A 20186-nucleotide genomic window follows, 5' to 3' on the forward strand; every position below is an offset into this window, starting at 1 on the left:
AAGATGAAAAGACAAACGTAGGGATGAAATAGATTCAGCAAAGTGAGGCCCGATATTCTAGACAGAACGAGGATAGGAAAGATAACTTTGCGGTCTACACAAAACCCTAAAGAAAACCACGCAAAGGGGGCAAAAAGACCCTCCGTACCGAACTAACGGCACGGAGGTACACCCTTTGCGTCCCAGAGCTTCCAGCAAAACAAATAGACAAGCTGGACAGAAAAAATAGCAACAAATAGCAAAGAAGCACTTAGCTATGCAGAGCAGCAGGCCACAGGAATGATCCAGAGAAACACAAGTCCAACACTGGAACATTGACAGGAAGCCTGGATCAAAGCATTAGGTGGAATTAAGTAGAGAAGCAGCTAACGACCTCACCAGATCACCTGAGGGAGGAAACTCAGAAGCTGCAGTACCACTTTCCTCCACAAACGGAAGCTCCCAGAGAGAATCAGCCGAAGTACCACTTGTGACCACAGGAGTGAACTCTGCCACAGAATTCACAACAGCAGGCGTCACATTGCGTTTGCAGAGCCCCTAATGTACCTAAACAGTAGAAACCCCCCACAAGTGACAACATTTTGGTAAGTAGACCCCCTAAGGAACTCATCTAGATGTGTTGTGAGAGCTTTGAACCCCCAAGTGTTTCATTACAGTTTATAACGCAGAGCCATGCAAATAAAAAATATTTTTTTCCACAAAAATTATTTTTTAGCCCCCAGTTTTGTATTTTTCCAAGGATAAGTAACAGGAGAAATTGGACCCTAAATATTGTTGTCCAATTTGTTCTGAGTATGCTGATACCCGATATGTGGGGGGGAACCATCGTTTGAGCACATGGCAGAGCTTGGAAGGGAAGGAGCATCATTTGGAACGCAGACTAAGATGGATTGGTCTGCAGGCGTCACATTGCTTTTGCAGAGCCCCTAATGTACCTAAACAGTAGAAACCCCCCACAAGTGACCCCATATTGGAAACTAGACCCCCCACGAAACTTGTCTAGATGTGTTGTGAGAACTTTGAACCCCCAAGTGTTTCACTACAGTTTATAACGCAGAGCCGTGAAAATAAAAAAAAAAATTCCCCCCCAAATTATTTTTTAGCCCACAGTTTTGTATTTTCCCAAGGGTAACAGGAGAAATTCAACCGCAAAAGTTGTTGTCCAATTTGTCCTGAGTACGCTGATACCCTATATGTGGGAGGAAACCACCGTTTGGGCGCATGGGAGGGCTCGGAAGGGAAGGAGCGCCATTTGGAATGCAGATTTAGATGGAATGGTCTCCAGGCGTCACATTGCGTTTCCAGAGCCCCTAATGTACCTAAACAGTAAAAACCGCCACAAGTGACCCCATATTGGAAACTAGACCCCCCAAGGAACTTATCTGGATGTGTTGTGAGAACTTTGAGTCCCCAAGTGTTTCACTACAGTTTATAATGCAGAGTCGTGAAAATAAAAAGTCTTTTTTTTCCCCACAAAAATTATTTTTTAGCCCCCAGGTTTGTATTTTCCCAAAGAATAACAGGAGAAATTGGACCCCAAAAGTTGTTGTCCAATTTGTCCTGAGTACGCTGATATCCCATATGTCGGGATAAACCCCTGTTTGGGCACACGGGAGAGCTCAGAAGGGAAGGAGCACTGTTTTACTTTTTCAACGCAGAATTGGCTGGAATTGAGATCGGACGCTATGTCGCGTTTGGAGAGCCCCTGATGTACCTAAACAATGGAAGCCCCCCAATTATAACTAAAACCCTAATCCAAACACACCCCTAACCCTAATCCCAACGGTAACCCTAACCACACCCCTAATCCTGACACACCCCTATCCCTAATCACAACCCTATTCCCAACCGTAAATGTAATCCAAACCCTAACCCTAACTTTAGCCCCAACTTTAACCCTAACTTTAGCCCCAACCCTAACTGTAGCCTTAACCCTAGCCCCAACCCTAACCCTATCCCTAGCCCTAACCCTAGCCCTAACTTTAATCCTAACCCTAGCCCTAACCCTAGCCCTAACCCTAATGGGAAAATGGAAATAAATACATTTTTTAAATTTTTTAATTTTTCCCTAACTAAGGGGGTGATGAAGGGGGGGTTGATTTACTTTTATGGCGGGTTTTTAGTGGATTTTTATGATTGGCAGCCGTTACACACTGAAAGACGCTTTTTATTGCAAAAAATATTTTTTGCGTTACCACATTTTGAGAGCTATAATTTTTCCATATTTGAGTCCACAGAGTCATGTGAGGTCTCGTTTTTTGCGGGACGAGTTGATGTTTTTATTGGTAACATTTTCGGGCATGTGACATTTTTTGATCGCTTTTTATTCCGATTTTTGTGAGGCAGAATGACCAAAAACCAGCTATTCATGAATTTCTTTTGGGGTAGGCGTTTATACCGTTCCGCGTTTGGTAAAATTGATAAAGCATTTTTATTCTTCGGGTCAGTACGATTAGAGCGAGACCTCATTTATATAATTTTTTTATGTTTTGGCGCTTTTATACGATAAAAACTATTTTATAGAAAAAATAATTATTTTTGCATCGCTTTATTCTGAGGACTATAACTTTTTAATTTTTTTGCTGATTATGCTGTATGGTGGCTCGTTTTTTGCGGGACAAGATGACGTTTTCAGCGGTCCCATGTTTATTTATATCTGCCTTTTTGTTCACGTGTTATTCCACTTTTTGTTCAGCGGTATGATAATAAAGCGTTGTTTTTTGACTTGTTTTTTTTCCTTTTTCTTACGGTGTTTACTGAAGGGGTTAACTAGTGGGACAGTTTTATAGGTTGGGTCGTTACGGACGCGGCGATACTAAATATGTGTACTTTTATTGTTTGGGTTTTTTATTTAACCCCTTCATGACCCAGCCTATTTTGACCTTAAAGACCTTGCCGTTTTTTGCAATTCTGACCAGTGTCCCTTTATGAGGTAATAACTCAGGAACGCTTCAACGGATCCTAGCGGTTCTGAGATTGTTTTTTCGTGACATATTGGGCTTCATGTTAGTGGTAAATTTAGGTCAATAAATTCTGCGTTTATTTGTGATAAAAACGGAAATTTGGCGAAAATTTTGAAAATTTCGCAATTTTCACATTTTGAATTTTTATTCTGTTAAACCAGAGAGTTATGTGACACAAAATAGTTAATAAATAACATTTCCCACATGTATACTTTACATCAGCACAATTTTGGAAACAAAATTTTTTTTTGCTAGGAAGTTATAAGGGTTAAAATTTGACCAGCGATTTCTCATTTTTACAACGAAATTTACAAAACCATTTTTTTTAGGGACCACCTCATATTTGAAGTCAGTTTGAGGGGTCTATATGGCTGAAAATACCCAAAAGTGACACCATTCTAAAAACTGCACCCCTCAAGGTACTCAAAACCACATACAAGAAGTTTATTAACCCTTGAGGTGCTTCACAGCAGCTGAAGCAACATGGAAGGAAAAAATGAACATTTAACTTTTTAGTCACAAAAATTATCTTTTAGCAACAATTATTTTATTTTCCCAATGGTAAAAGGAGAAACTGAACCACGAAAGTTGTTGTCCAATTTGTCCTGAGTACGCTGATACCTCATATGTGGGGGTAAACCACTGTTTGGGCGCACGGCAGGGCTTGGAAGGGAAGGAGCGCCATTTGACTTTTTGAATGAAAAATTGGCTCCACTCTTTAGCGGACACCATGTCACGTTTGGAGAGCCCCCGTGTGCCTAAAAATTGGAGCTCCCCCACAAGTGACCCCATTTTGGAAACTAGACGCCCCAAGGAACTTATCTAGATGTATAGTGAGCACATTGAACCCCCAGGTGCTTCACAAATTGATCCGTAAAAATGAAAAAGTACATTTTTTTCACAAAAAAATTCTTTTAGCCTCAATTTTTTCATTTTCACATAGGCAACAGGATAAAATGGATCCTAAAATTTCTTGGGCAATTTCTCCTGAGTACACCAATACCTCACATGTGGGGGTAAACCACTGTTTGGGCACATGGTAAGGCTCGGAAGGGAAGGAGCGCCATTTGACTTTTTGAATGAAAAATTATCTCCATCGTTAGCGAACACCATGTCGCGTTTGGAGAGACCCTGTGTGCCTAAACATCGGCGCTCCCCCACAAGTGACCCCATTTTGGAAACTAGACCCCCCAAGGAACTTATTTAGATGCCTAGTGAGCACTTTAAACCCTCAGATGCTTCACAAATTGATCTGCAAAAATGAAAAAGTACTTTTTTTCACAAAAAAAATTCTTTTCGCCTCAATTTTTTCATTTTCACATGGGCAATTGGATAAAATGGATCATAAAATTTGTTGGGCAATTTCTCCCGAGTACGACGATACCTCATATGTGGGGGTAAACCACTGTTTGGGCACTCGGGAGGGCTTGGAAGGGAAGGCGCGCCATTTGACTTTTTGAATGGAAAATTAGCTCCAATTGTTAGCGGACACCATGTCGCGTTTGGAGAGCCCCTGTGTGCCTAAACATCGGCGCTCCCCCACAAGTGACCCCATTTTGGAAACTAGACCCCCCAAGGAACTTATTTAGATGCCTAGTGAGCACTTTAAACCCTCAGATGCTTCACAAATTGATCTGCAAAAATGAAAAAGTACTTTTTTTCACAAAAAAAATTCTTTTCGCCTCAATTTTTTCATTTTCACATGGGCAATTGGATAAAATGGATCATAAAATTTGTTGGGTAATTTCTCCCGAGTACGACGATACCTCATATGTGGGGGTAAACCACTGTTTGGGCACTCGGGAGGGCTCGGAAGGGAAGGCGCGCCATTTGACTTTTTGAATGGAAAATTAGCTCCAATTGTTAGCGGACACCATGTCGCGTTTGGAGAGCCCCTGTGTGCCTAAACATTGGAGCTTCCCCCCAAGTGACCCCATTTTGGAAACTAGACCCCCCAAGGAACTTATCTAGATGCATATTGAGCACTTTAAACCCCCAGGTGCTTCACAGAAGTTTATAACGCAGAGCCATGAAAATAAAAAATAATTTTTCTTTCCTCAAAAATTATTTTTTAGCCTGCAATTTCCTATTTTGCCAAGGGTAATAGGAGAAATTGGACCCCAAATGTTGTTGTCCAGTTTGTCCTGAGTACGCTGATATCCCATATGTGGGGGTAAACCACTGTTTGGGCGCACGGCAGGGCTCGGAAGGGAAGGCACGCCATTTGCCTTTTTAAATGGAAAATTAGCTCCAATCATTAGCGGACACCATGTCACGTTTGGAGAGCCCCTGTGTGCCTAAACATTGGAGATCCCCCAGAAATGACCCCATTTTGGAAACTAGACCCCCAAAGGAACTAATCTAGATGTGTGGTGAGGACTTTGAACCCCCAAGTGCTTCACAGAAGTTTATAACGCAGAGCCATGAAAATAAAAAAAAATTATTTTCTCAAAAATGATCTTTTAGCCTGCAATTTTTTATTTTCCCAAGGGTAACAGGAGAAATTTCACCCCAAAAGTTGTTGTCCAGTTTTTCCTGAGTACGCTGATACCCCATATGTGGGGGTAAACCACTGTTTGGGCACATGCCGGGGCTCGGAAGTGAAGTAGTGACGTTTTGAAATGCAGACTTTGATGGAATGCTCTGTGGGCGTCACGTTGCGTTTGCAGAGCCCCTGATGTGGCTTAACAGTAGAAACCCCCCACAAGTGACCCCATTTTGGAAACTAGACCCCAAAAGGAACTTATCTAGATGTGTGGTGAGCACTTTGTACCCCCAAGTGCTTCACAGAAGTTTATAATGCAGAGCCGTGAAAATAATAAATACGTTTTCTTTCCTCAAAAATAATTATTTAGCCCAGAATTTTTTAATTTTCCCAAGGGTAACAGGAGAAATTTGACCCCAATATTTGTTGTCAAGTTTCTCCTGAGTACGGTGATACCCCATATGTGGGGGTAAACTACTCTTTGGGCACATGCCGGGGCTCGGAATTGAAGTAGTGACGTTTTGAAATGCAGACTTTGATGGAATGCTCTGCGGGCGTCACGTTGCATTTGCAGAGCCCCTGGTGTGCCTAAACAGTAGAAACCCCCCACAAGTGACCCCATTTTAGAAACTAGACCCCCCAAGGAACTTATCTAGATATGTGGTTAGCACTTTGAACCCCCAAGTGCTTCACAGACGTTTACAACGCAGAGCCGTGAAAATAAAAAATCTTTTTTCTTTCCTCAAAAATGATGTTTTAGCAAGCATTTTTTTATTTTCACAAGGGTAACAGGAGAAATTGGACCCCAGTAATTGTTGTGCAGTTTATCCTGAGTATGCTGGTACCCCATATGTGGGGGTAAACCACTGTTTGGGCACATGTCGGGGCTCGGAATTGAGGGAGCACCATTTGACTTTTTGAATACGAGATTGGCTGGAATCAATGGTGGCGCCATGTTGCGTTTGGAGACCCCTGATGTGCCTAAACAGTGGTAACCCCTCAATTCTACCTCCAACACTAACCCCAACACACCCCTAACTCTAACCCCAACTGTAGCCATAACCCTAATCACACCCCTAACCACAACCCTAATTCCAACCCTAACCCTAAGGCTATGTGCCCACGTTGCGGATTCGTGTGAGATTTTTCAGCATCATTTTTGAAAAATCCGCTGGTAAAAGGCACTGCGTTTTACCTGCGGATTTTCCGCGGATTTACAGTGTTTTTTGTGCGGATTTCACCTGCGGATTCCTATTGAGGAACAGGTGTAAAACGCTGCGGAATCCGCACAAAGAATTGACATGCTGCGGAAAATACAACGCAGCGTTTCCGCGCTGTATTTTCCGCACCATGGGCACAGCGGATTTGGTTTCTGTAAACTGTAAACCTGATGGAACACTGCTGCGAATCCGCAGAGGCCAATCCGCTGCGGATCCGCAGCCAAATCCGCACCGTGTGCACATAGCCTAATTCTAAAGGTATGTGCACACGCTGCGGAAAACGCTGCGGATCCGCAGCAGTTTCCCATGAGTTTACAGTTCAATGTAAACCTATGGGAAACAAAAATCGCTGTACACATGCTGCGGAAAAACTGCACGGAAACGCAGCGGTTTACATTCCGCAGCATGTCACTTCTTTGTGCAGATTCCGCAGCGGTTTTACAACTGCTCAAATAGAAAATCGCAGTTGTAAAACCGCAGTGAAATGCGCAGAAAAAACGCGGTAAATCCGCCATAAATCCGCAGCGGTTTAGCACTGCGTATTTATCAAATCCGCAGCGGAAAAATCCGCAGAGGACCAGAATACGTGTGCACATACCGAAACCCTAACCCTAGCCCTAACCCTAGCCCTATCCCTAACCCTAGCCCTAACCCTACCCCTAGCCCTAACCCTACCCCTAACCCTACCCCTAACCCTACCCATAACCCTACCCCTAACCCTACCCCTACCCCTAACCCTACCCCTAACCCTACCCCTAACCCTATTCTAACATTAGTGGAAAAGAAAAATTATTTATTTTTTTATTGTCCCTACCTATGGGGGTGACAAAGGGGGGGGTCATTTATTATTTTTTTATTTTGATCACTGAGATATAATGTATATCAGTGATCAAAATGCACTTTGGAACGAATCTGCCGGCCGGAAGATGGAAGATGGCGGCGCCCAGGGAGAAGACGGACGGACCCCGGCAGGATCGGTAAGTATGGTGGGGTGGGGGTGAGCACGGGGGGGGGGGGATTGGAGCGCGGGAGGGGTGGAACGGAGCACGGGGGGTGGAACGGAGCACGGGGGGTGGAACGGAAGCACGGGGGGGTGGAACGGAGCACGGGGGGTGGATCGGAGTGCAGGGGGGGTGATTGGAGCACGGGGGGAGCGGACAAGAGCACGGGGGAGCGGAGCACAGGACGGAGGGGAGCCGGAGCAGTGTACCGGACAGATCGGAGGGCTGGGGGGGCGATCGGTGGACTGGGGTGGGGGCACATTAGTGCTTCCAGCCATGGCCGATGATATTGCAGCATCGGCCATGGCTGGATTGTAATATTTCACCAGTTATAATAGGTGAAATATTACAAATCGCTCTGATTGGCAGTTTCACTTTCAACAGCCAATAAGAGCGATCGTAGCCACGGGGGGGTGAAGCCCCCCCCCCTGGGCTAAACTACCACTCCCCCTGTCCCTGCAGATCGGGTGAAATGGGAGTTAACCCTTTCACCCGATCTGCAGGGACGCGATCTTTCCATGACGCCACATAGGCGTCATGGGTCGAATTGGCACCGACTTTCATGACGCCTACGTGGCGTCATGGGTCGGGAAGGGGTTAAATAAAGAAATGTATTTATGGGAATAATATTTTTTTTTCTTTATTTAGGAATTTTTTTTTTTTTTTTTTACACATGTGGAAATTTTTCTTTAACTTTTTTACTTTGTCCCAGGGGGGACATCATCACAGATCGCTGATCTGACAGTTTGCACAGCACTCTGTCAGCGATCTGACTTACAGCACTGCAGGCTTACCAAGCGCCTGCTCTGAGCAGGCACTTGGTAAGCCACCTCCCTCCCTGCAGGACCCGGATGCTGCGGCCATTTTGGATCCAGGCCTGCTGCAGGGAGGAGAGGTATGAGACCCTCGCAGCAACGCGATCACATCGCGTTGCAACGGGGGTCTCAGGGAAGCCCGCAGGGAGCCCTCTCCCTGCGCGATGCTTCCCTATACCGCGGTGTGCCGGGGATTAATGTGCCGGGGGCGGTCCTTGACCGCTCCTGGCACATAGTGCCAGATGTCAGCTGCGATAGGCAGCTGACACCCGGCCGCGATCGGCCGCGCTACCCCAGTGAGCGCGGCCGATCGCGCTGGACGTACTATTCTGTCCTTGGGAAGTAAGGCCCACCCCACATGGATGGAATAGTACGTCCAATGGCAGAAAGGGGTTAAATGGAATCTGTCAGCAGGTTTATGCTACCTATTCTGAGACCAGCATAATTTAGGGGCAGAGATCCTGATTTCAGCAATGTGTCACTTACTGGGTTGCTTTCTGTAGTTTTGATAAACTCATTGTTTTATCAGAAGAAGATTGTCACTAGAGAACTAGTAAGCCTAGCACTGTGCACACAGAAAGCTGTTAATCAATGGTGTATGCGGGGTTATACAGAGCTCAACATTTATAGAACTGCAGGTAAAACTGTGATTTAATCATAATTGCAGCCACCAGCAAAGTACTGCTCTCAGATGGGGTAGCAAAAACATGGTGACTGATTCCCTTTAAGGGCTTTATATGTCCCCATATAAAGCAACAGGGAAATATAAATCTCCAGTGTTATCTGTCTTACTTCTTTTTACCTTTGCATTTTCATGAAATGTTTATAAACAGCCACACAATAACAGCAGCTATGTGTATTGGGTGCTGGAGAAAGTCAGATATCCACCTAAGGTTTCATTGTATGACCAGATTGGCTGCAGTGTACATGCACAAGCTCACAAGTAAAGTTAGTACATGGAGAGCAGATATCCAGTAAAGGACAGAATGATCACCAACAGTATAAAACAGGTTACTGTAAGCGACACGTATACTGATGGGAGTAAGTGATCCAATAATCAACCAATCATAAAACCATTGTTATCAGCAGCACATCACCCCTTGAATAACAGGAAATGTGCTACTGACCACATGATGCCGTATGGGGACAGAACAATCATATTAACAATCATTCTGTTCCATCAGCTTTTGACCGCTAATGTAATCAGACCAGTAAACAAGCCCCAATCGACTAGGATATAGTCAAATAGTGCTAATTAACAAGCTGAGAACGGCCAATCTAAATGGGCCATTAAAGGTGACCTTAATTCAGTCACAGGGTTGAAACATACCTAACGCTAATCAATGGTATCCTCCTCAAGTTGTTCGCCAAGCTGAACATTTCCTAGGGTTAACTAATATAAAGCCCTGTGCCAATAGGTAGTACAATAACTACTATACACTACCCTTTATCTTACAGTTTAGCATCAGAGGAAGGGAACCAGGTGTCTTTAAGAGTACAGAATTACAAAAACGGATGACTGAGGGAATAGATATGTGGAACAGCATTAAGAGTGAGTGATCATTAAAAGGTATAGTACTTTTCCACTCTCTGGGCTCTTACACAATCTTGCTACTTATGGTTCCTTAAGTCTAATCAAGGCTCTATGAAAAGGTCTTCTCATACAACTAATCTATCATGAGCAGAAGCTTTTTCATCCTTTTCTGTTGAACCCATTCTGTGCACATTGTGTGAGTATTAATTAAAATTTGAGCAGTATTACACAAAATATTTGTGGATTTGAAATCCCATCTAATACAATAATAACAACATCTACAGATTTTTTTTATTAAAAAGTCAAAGATAGAAAAAATAATAGCTTGGTGGAATCGGAAGTTAAATAAACATGAAGATAATAACATGTAAAATAAGAATTACTACATTTCCCGTAATTAGATGCTGTACTGATTAAACCTGGAACAACTGTCTACGACTTTCTATCTAGACTATGGAGACGTCCTTGTCCTGTGGCTTTTCCGTTCTTATCTTAGTGATACACAGTATGGACCTGCCAGGGTTCTTCACGTTATGGTGTAAGCCATTAATTATATTTCCCAAGTGACATCAAATGCTTTCGCCTGATATGAATTTCTCTGACACAGAAAGAATCCAGACAATTTCAGCCCATTACATGGATTAAGCCCACATAAGGAGAAAAATGTGCTACAAAGTACTTTGCCTTCACCGCCACAAAATCTGTTCCGTTTATGAAATTCTGACAGATTACAGCTGTAGAAACTTGTATAAAGGCCATTATAGGATTTGTTATTAAGAGTGGATGAAAAGGAAGATCTGCGGAGATGGATTCAACGGGCTAAACAGAAGATGAAGGAAAGACGAGAATAATGAACTTTATCAAAATGTGATGAAACTTGGCAAATAGCTTCTGGACACAACAGAGGGAGATCTGTAAGAGGATTGATGAATATAAAGTGTATATTGTACCTCACACTACCACTATATAATCGCAAGTATCCAGTAGCATAGCTTGAAGCTTGTGGCCCCAAAACAAAGTCTCAATTATGGTCCTCAACTATCACAGGTCTTCAATATTATTGGTCTTCATCTGTGGGCCAAACAGACCTTTTGGGACTCCCTAGGCTCCAGAGCCCTGGTGCAGCTACCACCCCTGCACTCACTATATTTACAGCTATGGAAGTAACATGACATATTTACTGACAAATGATCAGTCCTGTCTATGTCCTGACATTGATGAAGGTCCTAATGAAGATCGCTCTGTGAAAAATATTTTACAGAGGATTCTGATAATATTGGTGAGATTAGTAAAAACATAGAAAGATTATGGGGTGCGCACAGTAAAAAAAGGGGTACTCAGGAGAAAAAACAATCTCATAAACTTCGATGAACTCCGGCACTCAGAAAAATTAGTTCATGTGATTATTTTTATTATAATCAATTTATTCTCAATTGATTCTCATATATGATGCTACAGGTGATAGTAATATGAACCAAAAATGTTTACAGACTATTTACACAATATTTCGGCTTATCATGCCTTTTTCAAGTTATGTCTGTTTTCTGAAACACAGAGCAATAAAAAGTCTATTACAACATATGTTGTGGCATGCATATACACCTAAAGAGGGAGGAAAAAGAAAAAAGAAAGGAAAAAAGGGGAAAGAAAGGAGGAAAAAAGGGGGAAAAAAAGCGGGGGAAAGACCAGAACATTCTGTTCTGTTAAGGAGCTGCGGGCAGCAAGAGAGGTGAGTATGTCATTTTTTTTACAGCAGCAGCAGCATTATATATGGGGCACAGCTTTATATGGAGCATCTTTTGGGGCAATAATGAATGGTACAGAGCATTGTATATGGGGTACAGCTTTATATGGAGCTTCTTATGGGGCAATAATGAATGGTACAGAGCATTGTATATGGGGCACAGCTTTATATGGAGCATCTTATGGGGCAATAATGAACAGTACAGAGCATTGTATATGGCACAGCTTTATATGGAGCATCTTATGGGGCAATAATGAACGGTACAGAGCATTATATATGGGGCAAAGCTTTATATGGAGCATCTTATGGGGCAATAATGAATGGTACAGAACATTATATGGGGCACAGCCTTATATGGAGCATCTATGGGGCAATAATGAACAGTATGGAGCATTACATGTGGCACAGCTTTATATGGAGCATCTATGGGGCAATAATGAACAGTATGGAGCATTATATGTGGCACAGCTTTATATGGAGCATCTATGGGGCAATAATGAACGGTATAGAGCATTATACAGTATGTGGCACCGTTTTATATGGAGCATCTTATGGGGCAATAATGAACGGTATGGAACATTATATGTGGCACCGTTTTATATGGAGCATCTTATGGGGCCATAATGAACTGTATGGCGCATTATATGTGGCACAGCTTTATGGAGCATTATATGTGGCACAACTGATGTCTCAATTAATTTTACTTTTATTGGTATCTATTTTTATTTTTGAAATTCACCGGTAGCTGCTGCATTTCCCACCCTAGGCTTATACTCGAGTCAATAAGTTTTCCCAGTTTTTTTGTGGCAAAATTAGGGGGGTCGGCTTATACTCGGGTCGGCTTATACTCGAGTATATACAGCCGTATATACTCGACTATAAGCCGCGATTTTCAGCCCAAATTTTTGGGCTGAAAGTGCCCCTCTCGGCTTATACTCGAGTCAAGGTGGGCGGCAGGGTCGGCGGGTGAGGGGGAGAGGGCGCTGAGGTATACTTACCTGCTTCCAGCGATCCTGGCGCTCCCCGCCTGTCCCACGGTCTTCGGTGCTGCAGCTCTTCCACTGTTCAGCGGTCACGTGGGACCGCTCATTAGAGAAATGAATAAGCGGCTCCACCTCCCATAGGGGTGGAGCCACATAGTCATTTCTCTAATCAGCGGTGCCGGTGACCGCTGATAGAGGAAGAAGCTGCGGCACCGAAGACAGCTGTCCGGGAGAAGGAGCCGGACGCCGGGAGCAGGTAAGTATCGCATATTTACCTGTCCACGTTCCAGCCGCCAGGCGCCGCTCCATCTTCCCGGCGCTGCTCCATCTTCCCGGCGTCTATCTGCACTGACTGTGCAGGTCAGAGGGCGCGATGACGCATATAGTGTGCGCGCCGCCCTCTGCCTGATCAGTCAGAGCGGAGAGACGCCGAGACTGGACGCCGGGACTGGACGCCAGGACTGGACGCCGGGAGCTGCAAGCAAGAGAGGTGAGTATGGCTTTTTTTTTTATTGCAGCAGCAGCAGCAATGGCACAGATATATGTGAAACATCTATGGGGAAATATGAACGGTGCAGAGCACTATATGGCAGAGCTATGGGGGCAATATGAACGGTGCAGAGCACTATATGGCAGAGCTATGGGGAAATATGAACGGTGCAGAGCACTATATGGCAGAGCTATGGGTAATTATGAACGGTGCAGAGCACTATATGGCACAGCTATGGGGCAATATGAACGGTGCAGAGCACTATATGGCACAGCTATGGGGAAATATGAACGGTGCAGAGCACTATATGGCACAGCTATGGGGAAATATGAACGGTGCAGAGCACTATATGGCACAGCTATGGGGCAATAATGAACAGTGCAGAGCACTATATGGCACAGCTATGGGGCAAGAATTATCTATTTTTATTTTTGAAATTCACCGGTAAATGCTGCATTTCCACCCTAGGCTTATACTCGAGTCAATAAGTTTTCCCAGTTTTTTGTGGCAAAATTAGGGGGGTAGGCTTATACTCGGGTCGGCTTATACTCGAGTATATACGGTAACTATTTTTTATTTTAATTATTTTTTTAACAGGGATATGGTGCCCACATTGCTATATACTACGTGGGCTGTGTTATATACTACATGGGCTGTGCTATATACTGCTTGGGCTATTATATACTGCGTGAGCTGTGCTATATACTACGTGGGCTGTGCTACATACTACGTGGGCTGTGTTATATACTGCGTGGGCTGTGCTATATACTATGTGGGCTTTGCTATATACTATGTGGGCTGTGTTATATATTGTGTGGGCTGTGCTATATACTACGTGGAGACCATAGAAGGCTAGCATTCGACTGGTGTGAGCTTGACGGTGCTAGTGAACGGAGCCAATGGTCCCAGTAATCATAGAGTTATATAATCACTGCACTCGTACCATGAAGAATACTTGATTCAAGTGAAAAGTTTATTCAAACAATATTGAAGTAGTGAAGCGATAAGCAAATAAACATTTTGGCCAACCCGTGGCCTTGATCACAATATCGCCTGTTTGGACGCTTCTTTCACGAATGAATGTGCAGTATCACTGAGGTGATCAACAAAGGTAAGGAGTGTATAATCCCATATAATGTTAATGTAGCTAAAGCCAGGTATACAGCTGCCAAAGTGACATCGCTGTCTAGCGTTAAGAGTTATAGGATGCAACAATGTGGTGTAAAAACAGGGGGCAGGTCCAACCAATGATGTTGCTGTGTGTTGTGAATTCTGCTTTTGGGCTCCCTCCGGTGGTTGTAGGTGGTAATGCAGTTGTCTCTGGGCTTCAGTCCTGGACAGGTGTATCTGCTGATTGCAATTCTGACTGGGGTATTTAGGTTTGCAGGACTGATTAGTCCTTGCAGGTTGTCAATGTTTCTTGGGAAGTGTTGGATCTCTGTCTGGCTTCTCCTGCTTAGCTGCCAATTCAGCAAAGATAAGTGTCTGTTTCTTTTTCTATGGCACACAAGCTGTGTGCTTGTTTTTTGATTGTATTCCTGCTCTGAGTTTAGTAGTCTCTGGAGTTGCAGATATACGTTCCACGTCTTTAGTTAGATGGAGGAATTTTTTGTATAATCTGCTGTGGATATTTTTGGAAGGGTTTTAATACTGACCGCACAGAACTCCGTCCTATCCTTCCCTATTTTAGCTAGAGTGGCCTCTTGTGCTAAATCCTGTTTTCTGACTGTGTGTGTCTTTCCTCTCCTACTTACAGCCAATATTTGTGGGGGGCTGCCTATCCTTTGGGGTTCTGCTCTGAGGCAAGGTAGTATTCCTATTTCCATCTTTAGAGGTATTTAGTCCTCCGGCTGTGACGAGGTGTCTAGGGCTTGTTAGGTACATCCCACGGCTACTTCTAGTTGCGGTGTTAAGATCAGGATTTGCGGTCAGTATAGTTACCACCTACTCCAGTGAAAGTTCTCATGCTGCTCTAAGGTCACCGGATCATAACAGCTGTGTTGCTTAGATAAGTGGATGAAGATCCGTTGGTAGTAGCGATTCTAGCAGTTAGAGCCAGCTTCTCCCCAGCCTAGGCACGGTTCATGTCGGCTCCCTCCACTTAGCCACTACCAACGGATCTTCATCCACTTATCTAAGCAACACAGCAAAATCATTGGTTGGACCTGCCCCCTGTTCTTACACCATATTGCTGCATCCTATAACTCTTAATGCTAGACAGCGATGTCACTTTGGCAGCTATATACCTGGCTTTAGCTACATTAACATTATATGGGATTATACACCCCTTACCTTTGTTGATCACCTCAGCGATACTGCACATTCATTCGTGAAAGAACCGTCCAAACAGGCGATATTGTGATCAAGGCCACGGGTTGGCCGAAACGTTTATTTGCCTATCGCTTCACTACTTCAATATTGTTTGAATAAACTTTTCACTTGAATCAAGTATTCTTCATGGTACGAGTGCAGTGATTATATAACTCTATATACTCTGTGGGTTGTGCTATGCACTACGTGGGCTGTGCTATATACTATGTGGGCTGTGTTATATATTGCGTGGGCTGTGCTATATACTACGTGGCTGTGCAATATACTACGTGGCTGTGCAATATACTATGTGGCTGTGCTATATACTACGTGGCTGTGTTATATACAACGTAGCTGTGCTATATACTATGTGGCTGTGCTATATACTATGTGTCTGTGCTATATGCTATGTGGCTGTGTTATATACTACGTAGCTGTGCTATATACTGCGTGGCTGTGCTATATATTACATGGGCTGTGTTATATGCTACGTGGGCTGTGAGACTCTTTCGCCCGGGGCCCTCAAAAACCTGGAGCTCGCCCTGGCTTCACTGATTGGTCGCGGCTGGCCGCGAACAATGAGCGACAGATGCAGTCCGGCTGCGAATTGGCACGTGATTTGAACCACGCTTCGCTAATTGTTCGCACCCGGCCTGGCCGAATCCTGTGTATTCATTGCATTATTCTGAAATCTTCATAAATAAGCTACATACATATTCTAGAATACCAATTGCGTTAGAATCGGGCAACCATCTAGTAAGCAATAATGTCTTATCTTTTATAAGTTTTTTCCACATCTCTCTCTGATTTTGATTGTTATAGTACATGTAGTAGCTGACTGCGGATAAGGGATGGAAACATGTACAACTTTGGTCAGGGATTTATACAGTACTTTGTATATGTGTTTGTACACAGTTGATAAAATAGGGCACGCTTATTAATATAGTCTTACATTTTGAAAGCTTAAGGTTAGACCAGATAAGCAAAAGATGCATCACATTGGCACTTGCCTGGCATATGCTTCTTGGAAGACATTTTAGACCTATATTTTTGGCAAAATTTTGGCAAATTTCTGGCAAAATGTTGACTTATCGGGCAATTTTAGTACGTCCTTCAAAGTTTGTTGCATTTTTCTTGACATGTTAGCCACTTTTCTTTAAGACCACTGTTGGCTCATTTACTTTACATCACAACTTTTCATAAAAATGTTGGTGCACATGATTCATAAATTTGGCACATTTTAGAGCTCTGCTTAACAATGTACCTTTTACTATACACTGTTGAAAACTCTGGTAAGGGGTCCAATGTTTAAATTACATAATACATGTGGTGAACAGGGTGCGTGCCAGTCTTTCTGCAAAATTTCACCAGCTTATTGGTTCTGTATGAAATGTAACATGTTGTTATTGTTGCCAATTCTGCAGTCCTAGAAGACCAGGATTGCCTTTACTGGTCATTTTTATATACTGTACAGATATAGATAGATATCTATGTATAGATGAAGAATATACCTAGTTAAGAAATAACTAACTAGTTAATAATAGTTAATACCTAGTTAAGAAATTCTGATAGATTCTTATAAAGTTCAAACAGCCTTAAAATATGACAATGTTTCTCTATGCTCAGGTGAACCATCAGCCTGTTTTCACTGAGTTTACTGGTTTCCTTTTAGTAGATACAATACATACACAGGAGAAATGGATGCACTGTCAGTGACCTGGATAAGATGAGTGAAACTACATGGACGGGGCTCTTTCCTACTATCCAATTGTTATGAAACTGATTCACTTTATAAATAGCATTGTTATATCCTCACCTGCATTTTACAAAGTGGCAGGCAGATATAATGTATGTATTTACACAGTATACACATATACAGTAGAGTAGCTATAAATACAGTATGTGAGTCATCATAAATAAATATTTGTATGATATCATTACATATTATTATAGCCTTCCATTTTTTTTCTAGACTAGCATCTTTCATTTTTATTATACATGTTGGACCCAAAATATCCCAGACCGTCAGGTCTACATTAAGCTGATTACTGGAATTCTTTTAGATTCATGACAGACCAGTTGGCTTTCCAGCTATGCACAGACTTAAAGCAGAATACAGAAATGAAGGTACTTACTACAGTTGGTGATATTTTGTGTTTTTCACAACTCCAGTAATAGGGTCTGTTTTTGAGCTGTATAAAACATGAAATATAATACAATAAGCAGTGGTTATCACTTACAAGACAATATGTAAATATAAAACAACTAACCCCTTAGTGACGGAGCCAAATTTTAAAAATCTGACCTGTGTCACTTTATGTGGTAATAGCTCTGGAACGCTTTGACAAATTCCAGTGATTTTGAGTTTGTTTTTTTGTGACACATTATACTTTATGATAATGGTACATTTAGGTTGATATGTTTTGTGTTTATTTATAAAAAATATCAGAAATTTGACAAAAATGTAAAAAAATTAGCAATTTTCAAACTTTGAATGATTATTCCTTTAATCCAGATAGTCATACCATAGCAAACCATTAATAAATAATATTTCCCACATGCCTGCTTTACATCAGCACCATTTATAAAATGATATTTTATTAGCATTTTAGGAGGTTTAAAAATGTAGCAGTAATTTTTCCTTTTTATCATGGAAATTTACATAATTATTTTTTTTAGGGACCTATACAGGTTTGAAGTGACTTTAGGGGTCCTATATATTGGAAAACCCCCAAAAGTGATACCATTTTAAAAACAGCACCCCTTGACATATTAAAATTTGCAATCACGTAGTTTGTTAACCCTTCAGGTGATTTTCAGGAATTAATGCAAAGTGACATGACAGAATTAAAAAGTATATTTTTACCACCTAAATGTCGCTAACTTTTGAACAGGCTGCTGTAGCCGGCAGACTCTAAGGCCGCTTTCCGGTTGTGAATTGCCATGACAAACATCAGGACCACACAATCCTGAAAAAGAGGGAGAAGCCACACTCTCTTAACCCCTTTCTGACCTCGGACGGGATAGTACGTCCGAGGTCAGAAGCCCCTCTTTGATGCGGGCTCCGGTGGTGAGCCCGCATCAAAGCCGGGACATGTCAGCTGTTTTGAACAGCTGACATGTGCCCGTAATAGGCGCAGGCAGAATTGCGATCTGCCCGCACCTATTAACTAGTTAAATGCCGCAGTCAAACGCAGACAGCTGCATTTAACTACCGCATCCAGCCAGGCGGCCTGAAATGACGGCATCGCCGACCCCCGTCACATGATCGGAGGTCGGCGATGCTTGTACCTTGTAACCATAGAGGTCCTTGAGACCTCTATGGTTACTGATTGCCGGTAGCTGTGAGCGCCACCCTGTGGGCAGCGCTCACAGCACACCTGATTTTCTGCTACATAGCAGCGAACAGCAGATCGCTGCTATGTAGCAGAGGCGATCGCGTTGTACCTGCTTCTAGCCTCCCATGGAGGCTATTGAAGCATGGCAAAAGTGAAAAAAAAAAGTTAAAAAAAATGTGAAAAAAATAAAAAAAATATAAAAGTTTAAATCACCCCCCTTTCGCCCCAATCAAAATAAATCATTAAAAAAAAAATCAAATCTACACATATTTGGTATCGCCGCATTCAGAATCGCCCGATCTATCAATTAAAAAAAAGCATTAACCTGATCGCTAAATGGCGTAGCGAGAAAAAAATTAGAAACCCCAGAATTACGTTTTTTCATGACCTTGGGATTTTTCGTTTTTCCGTGTTCGTTTTTCACTTCCCTCCTTCCCAGAGCCATAACTTTTTTATTTTTCCGTCAATTTGGCCATGTGAGGGCTTATTATTTGCGGGATGAGTTGTACTTTTGAACGACATCATTGGTTTTAGCATGTCGTGTACTAGAAAATGGGAAAAAAATTCCAAGTGCGGTGAAATTGCAAAAAAAGTGCAATCCCACACTTGTTTTTTGTTTGGCTTTTTAGCTAGGTTCACTAAATGCTAAAACTGACCTGACATTATGATTCTCCAGGTCAGTACGAGTTCACAGACACCTAACATGACTAGGTTATTTTTTATCTGAGTGGTGAAAAAAAATTCCAAAGTTTGCTAAAAAAAAAAAAAAAATTTGCGCGATTTTCCGATACTCGTAGCGTCTCCATTTTTCATGATCTGGGGTCGGTTGAGGGCTTATTTTTTGCGAGCCGAGATGACGTTTTTAACGATAGCATTTTGGTGCAGATACGTTCTTTTGATCGCCCGTTATTGCATTTTAATGCAATGTTGCGGCGACCAAAAAAAGGAATTCTGGCGTTTCAAATTTTTTTCTTGCTACGCTGTTTAGCGATCAGGTTAATGCTTTTTTAAATTGATAGATCAGGCGATTCTGAGCGTGGCGATACCGAATATGAGTAGATTTGATTTTTTTTTAATTGATTTATTTTGATTGGGGCGAAAGGGGGGTGATTTAAACCTTTATTTATTTTATTTTTTTTTTCAAATTTTTTTAAACTTTTTTTTTTACTTTTGCCATGCTTCAATAGCCTCCATGGGAGGCTAGAAGCAGGCACAGCACGATCGCCTCTGCTACATAGCAGCAATCTGCTGTTCGCTGCTATGTAGCAGAATTGCAGGTGTGCTGTGAGCGCCGACCACAAGG

General features: G+C 42.6%; 1 protein-coding gene across 2 annotated transcripts in view; it reads right to left on the minus strand.

Annotated features, from left to right (window-relative positions):
* Positions 1-20186, minus strand: part of NALCN (sodium leak channel, non-selective) — a 1007092-nt gene that overhangs the window by 86393 nt on the left and 900513 nt on the right. For both annotated transcript variants that reach the window (XM_069757980.1, XM_069757979.1), the window contains exon 23: positions 17681-17737. In XM_069757980.1, the coding sequence (XP_069614081.1) occupies positions 17681-17737 (57 nt within the window). The remainder of the gene's footprint in view (positions 1-17680; positions 17738-20186) is intronic.

Source organism: Ranitomeya imitator, chromosome 3 (genome assembly GCF_032444005.1).
Source record: "Ranitomeya imitator isolate aRanImi1 chromosome 3, aRanImi1.pri, whole genome shotgun sequence".
Lineage (NCBI taxonomy): Eukaryota > Metazoa > Chordata > Amphibia > Anura > Dendrobatidae > Ranitomeya > Ranitomeya imitator.